This window comes from Lycium ferocissimum, chromosome 6 (genome assembly GCF_029784015.1).
Source record: "Lycium ferocissimum isolate CSIRO_LF1 chromosome 6, AGI_CSIRO_Lferr_CH_V1, whole genome shotgun sequence".
Classification (NCBI taxonomy): Eukaryota; Viridiplantae; Streptophyta; class Magnoliopsida; order Solanales; family Solanaceae; genus Lycium; species Lycium ferocissimum.
This window is the reverse complement of record NC_081347.1, coordinates 53,541,146-53,547,403: the sequence shown is the minus strand read 5'-3', so window position 1 is coordinate 53,547,403 and position 6,258 is coordinate 53,541,146. Positions and strand designations below refer to the sequence as shown.

The following is a 6,258-nucleotide window of genomic DNA, read 5'->3' as shown; positions in this document are numbered from 1 at the left end:
TTTTGGAGTGCTCCTTTGTCCGGAGCCCACATTTGGTACAGACTCTTTTGTTATGTATATATTTGCGTATGCTTATTCTGGGTACGGCGGGGCCCTGTCCCGCCATATGATTCTGTTATTACTCTTAGAGGCCTGTAGACATGTACGTGGGTTGTGGGTAGCACTGTTCAGTTATATTTGTGTTCTGTACATTCCCAGATTATATGTATGATATGTATATATATAGGTATGTATATGCGCCACCGTGTATGTTTTATATATATAAGTTTCTAATAAGTTACTATGAGCGGGTTATGATTAGAAAAGGGTACGAGTGCCCAGCTCGGGCACTAGTCATGACCTACAGGATTGGGTCGTGACACACCGCCTCGGGTAGTGGTCAACTTGGGTGGTGCCATACCTGTAATCATACAAGATCAAAATCTAGTTAATCCGTACGAATGAAATCACAACACAGTGAATTTAGCAACAAATTTTCAGTCCTCTGATGTTTTCATTCTGCAGACCGTCGATGTGCGGTGATGGACTGTCGAACCAGTTGACGGATCGTCAATCAGCTTGACGATACCGTCTTTGCACAAAGATGGTCCGTTGACCTGTCGATAGTGCCGTCGACATGTTTACGGTCCTGCAGCAGCAACCAACAGTTACAGACTTTGAATCGGTTTCGCGCTTTTAACCTCAATCAATCAGAACACCAACTTTTCATTATTAAGCACATTTGGGGTTTTGGGGCTTCGGGTTACTCAGACTTCACCCTCTTTTTTAACCTTTTTGACTTTTGGCAATTATCCGGGTTTCGTTTGGTGGGTATAACGATATCAAACCGAGATTTTTAATCGAAATACCTTCCAACCCATTGGAGTTACTCAGACTTCACTTCTCAATTTACATTGTTAACAGAATTCCTCTTTTTTAAACCATTGGCGGGCATAATGAACCAACAAGTTGATCAAATTTCCCGTCGACTCAATGGGGGCACGATATTTTCGTTCCCATGAGTTTTACTAACAGCAACCATACCAAATTTCCTTCCTACAACCACAATTTCACAGTTTTGCAAATTCAAGCATGGATTTTATTCACAAGCACAAACCCTAAGTTATAATTTCTACCCTTAGCATTCAACATCACAGATATCACCCCATTATCCCAGTTAAAACTCCCCCAACAAATTTTATTACCAACAAAGATAGCCTAGGTCCCATAATCCAGCTTTGCAATTAATTTAGGAACCCTAGGCATCTTCCACAGCACTTTTCGAACAAATGACAATACTACAACCAAGAGAAGGCCGAAATTCATGCATATACCTGATATAGAAAGAAACTTTGAAGAAAACTTGACTAAAAATTGAAGAAAACTTAGGCAAGAACAGAGAAATTAGGGCAGAGGCTTATGATTTTCAGTGGATAATGAACTTTTAGGGCTAGGGATTGTAATGGGAGTGATTTATGGATGAAATTATGGGGAGTTATGGAGGGAGTTATCAAAATTGAAGAGGTTGAGTGGGAGTATTATACGGATGGTGCGTGGGAAAAAATATACTCTGCCCGTTATCTCTTTTTAAAAACGCGACTGTTCAACCTGTATATTTTTTTTTTGAATTTTTTTGGACGAGTCGTCGACATGTCGACAGCTCGTCAGAGCATATGTACGACTACCAAATACTTAACTGGTGCTGACCTATTGATGAGCACTTCGATGGCGTCGTCAAACATGTGCTCGTCGACCTACTTACCTGCAAAGTAGCAGTTGCTAACTCTCAGAAATTCAGCTCTGCATACCGTCATTGTACATTGACGGTCCGTCGACATGTTGACGACCTATCTTTATGCTCTGGTGTACTTTTACTGGTTTTTTCGAGTTTCAGTGCCTCCGCACTCAACACTCGTTAAAAAATAAAAATTAAACAAACAAAATAACTACAACCTACAGAAACAAAATTTTGCAGAATTTAAACTTGGGTTGCCTCCCAAGAAGCGTTTGATTTAACATCATAACACGACAGTGTTACCGATTTACTCGTGGTCAGGACTTGCCAAGTCATCATTTATTTCCATGTTCTTCAACTAATTTCGGTCAACAATTCTATCCCCCGCAATTATACCATGGTAGTGCTTCACCCTTTGCTCGTTTACCTTAAATGTTCGAGTTCCATCTTCGGAATTTAATTCAATAGTTCCATGGGGTGAGACATTTACCACTTCAACGGGGCCTGACCACGGTGATTTTAATTTGCCCGGTAGCAGCTTCAATCTAGAATTAAATAGCAAGACAGGACCACCCTTAGAGAATTCCCGCTTCAGGATTTTCTTTTCGTGATACTGCTTCATACTCTCTTTGTATAACGCTACACTTTCATAGGCCTGATAGCGAAACTCATCCATCTCATTGAGTTGAAACAACCTGAGCTTGGTTACTTCTTCCTAATTCATATTCAATTTCTTCAAGGCCCACATGGCTTTATGTTCAAGTTCAACTAGCAGGTGACATGCTTTGCCAAAAACTAGCTTGAAAGGCGAAGTCCCAATAGGAGTCTTGAAGGCAGTCCGGTAAGCCCATAGATCATCATCGAGCTTGCGGGCCCAATCAGTTCTGTTCGCATTCACCGTCTTTGCTAAAATACTATTGATCTCCCGATTAGAGACTTCAACTTGCTCGCTTGTCTGAGGATGATATAGGGTTGTCACCCTATGCTTGACTCTAAACTTCTCCATCAATCCCTCAAATGCTTTATTACAAAAGTGAGAACCGTCATCACTGATTATTGCTCTTGGGGTACCAAAATGAGCAAATATGTTCTTTTTCAAAAATTCCATGACACTCTTGGCTTCATTATTAGGTAAAGTCACCGTTTCTACCCATTTGGAGACATAATGAACATCCACTAAGATGTATTTCATGCCACAAGATCTTACAAAGGGACCCATAAAATCAATTCCCCAAACATCGAACACTTCAACCTCCATTACAAAGTTCATAAGCATCTCTTGCCTCCTATGAATATTCCTCTGCCTTTGGCACTGATCACAAGAACGCACCATCAGATTAGTGTCATGAAAGAGAGTAAGCCAATAATAACCACATTCGAGAACTTTTGTCGCAGTCCTAATACCACTATGATGTCCCCCAACTGGAGAGTCGTGGTAAGACTTCAAAATCATCAATACCTCACTCTCTGGGACACAACGCCGAATAATGTTATCGACACAAGTTCTGAAAAAGTAAGGTTCATCCCAATAGTGCAGACGAACATCAGCAAAAACTTCTTTTTCTGATACGATTTGATCTCGTCGGGAATGATACCAGCCACCAAGTGGTTAGCAAAATTGGCAAACCAAGGTGCCACCTGCATAGACACCGCCAAAACTTGCTCATCCGGAAACGCATCTTCAATATCAAGCTCTTCTGCTGGTACCCCAGTTTCTTCAAGCCTAGAGAGATGGTCAGCAACCTGATTTTCGAATCCCTTACGATCTTTTACATCGAAATCAAACTCTTGTAACAAAAGGACCCAATGAATCAGTCGCGGATTAGCTTCCTTCGTTGCCATCAAATACCTCAATGCAACATGGTCAGTGTACACCACAACCTTGGACCCCAGCAAATAGGATCGAAACTTCTCAAAAGCCTATACCATTGCAAGCAGTTCTTGCTCAGTCACCGTGTAGTTCATCTGCGCCACATTAAGTGTCCTACTAGCATAGTGGATCGGGTACATAATTTTATTATGCCTCTGGCCAAGCACAACACCTATCGCAAAACCACTAGCATCACATATTAACTTAAAAGGCAAGGACCAATCAGGAGTAACAATAACAGGAGCAGTAGTGAGGCGCTCCTTTAATTCATCAAACGCCTTTCGGCACTTGTCATCAAACACAAACTTAGCCTTTTTTTCAAGAATCTTGCACATCAAGTTAGCAATCTTGGAGAAATCTTTGATAAGTGCCTGTAGAACCCAGCATGTCCCAAGAAACTTCGGACACCTTTGACTGAGATAGGTGGAGGAAGTTTTGCTATCATATCTATCTTCGCTTGATCGACCTCAATTCCCTTTTCAGAGATTTTGTAACCAAGGATGATCCCTTCCTTCACCATAAAGTGGCACTTCTCCCAATTTAGCACGAGATTTGTCTCTTCACATATTTTCAAAGACTTGACCCAGATGGCCAAGACAATCATCAAACGAATCACCAATAATAGAGAAATCATCCATAAACACCTCCAAGAAGTCCTCTACCATGTCAGAAAAGATCGACATCATGCACCTCTGAAATGTGGCTGGTGCATTGCACAGCCCAAAGGGTATTCGGCTGAACGCAAATGTCCCATAGGGACAAGTAAAAGTCACTTTCTCTTGATCTTCTAAGGCAATGTTGATCTGATTATAGCCTGAGTAACCATCTAGGAAGCAATAATAAGACCTCCCAGCCAGCCTATCCAGCATCTGATCAATGAATAGCATAGGAAAATGGTCTTTACAAGTGTCAGTATTCAGCTTCCTATAGTCCATGCAAACACGTCATCCAGTAACTGTATAAGTGGGAATCAGCTCATTCTTTGCATTAGGCACCACAGTGATACCTGCTTTCCTTGGTACACATTGAAAAGGACTCACCCACTTGCTATCTGCAATCAGATACACTACCCCAAAGATCTAACCAATTTATGATCTCCTTTTTCACGACCTCTTGCATGTTCTGGTTCAATCTCCGCTGATGCTCAACATTCGGCTTGATGTCCTCCTCTAGCTGAATTTTATGCTCACAAATACCAGAAGGAATACCCCAAATATCTACTATGTTCCAACCAATAGTACGTCTGTACTCGTGCAAAAGCTATACTAAACGCTCAATCTGTTCCTCGATCGTGTCCGAAATGATCACTTGGAAATGTCTTGTTCGGACCAAGGAACTCATACCTCAAGTGTGATGGGAGAGTCGCTTAAGCTCAAGTTTTGGTGGCTCAACAATAGAAGGCTTAGGCGGTGGAGTAGTTCTATTTGCAAGATCAAGATCAAGCTTTCTTGGGTGGTAAGTGTAGGAACCTAGGCCCTCAAGCGCATTTATAGTTTCCACGTAGCCCTCCTTATCACAAGCATCAAAGTTCATCAAAACCGCAAAGAAAAGCTTCTCCCAGACATTCTTCTTCTATTTTATGTTCGACAGCATCATCAATCCCATCAAATGAATCAATAACTGAGATACTCTCATAATCGCTTGGAAACTTCATCCCCTTGCTTGCTTGGAAAGTCACTTCTTCATTATTCACTCGAAACTTAATTTCATTCTTTTCAGAATCCATAAGTGCTTAACCCGTAGCAAAGAACGTTCTTCCCAAGATGATGGGAATATCTCTATCCACTGCACAATTCAGAATCACAAAATCAGAAGGCAACATGAACTTACCCACTTGCACCAACACATCATCTATAACCCCAACTAGCTTCTTGATAGATCTGTCTACCATCTGTAATCGCATAGAAGTCGGTCTAGGAGTCCTCAATCCGGATTGTTTGAAAATAGCAAAGGGCATCAAGTTGATACTCGCCCCATTATCACATAGAGCACGGGGGAATGCATGAAGCCCAATATTGCACGGAATGGTAAACGCCCCTGGATCTCCCTTATTCTGAACTGTGGTAGAAGCAATAATCGAACTCACACGATGAGTTAAATTTACTGTCTCATGTTGAACAGACCTCTTCTTTGTAAGTAGGTCTTTTACAAACTTAGCAAATCCGGGCATCTCTTTGACAGCATCTAAGAATGAAAAATTCAACGTGGCCTGCCTAACCGATCATAGAACTTCTGACACTTGGCATCATCATTCTTCTTTGCCAACCTCTGAGGAAAGGGAGGCTTTGCTTTGTACATCTGAGTCAAAGGGCGAAGAGCCTCTTTTATCATGTGTTTCCTTGTATCAGCAACAACTTCTGGAATATCAGCAATTTTTTCTTTACCATGGACTTCCTCATCAATAATAGGCACATCAAAATGCACCTCTTCTTCCTCAATAATCGGATCTAGGTCAACCACCTTCTTGTCAGCACCTTGAAGTCTTTTACCACTCCTCGTGCTAATAGAAAAAGTACGCTCCACACCCCCACCATTCTTTGGGTTTGGAATAGTATCACTAGGAAGCCCTCTTTCTAAAGGGATCTTTGTTCTTTGGGAAGATCACGTATCCGTCGTTCAAGATTCTGAATAGCTACTAAATGAGAAATCAATGTCTCTGATAGCCCAGATATTG

At 41.5% G+C, this 6,258-nt stretch overlaps 1 protein-coding gene across 1 annotated transcript; it reads right to left on the bottom strand.

Annotated features, from left to right (window-relative positions):
* Positions 1-5,316: 5,316 nt before the first annotated feature.
* LOC132061389 (uncharacterized) lies at positions 5,317-5,754 on the bottom strand. The gene has a single exon (XM_059454219.1). It carries the CDS (start codon positions 5,752-5,754, stop codon positions 5,317-5,319), a length of 438 nt encoding a protein of 145 aa, XP_059310202.1.
* Positions 5,755-6,258: the final 504 nt, after the last annotated feature.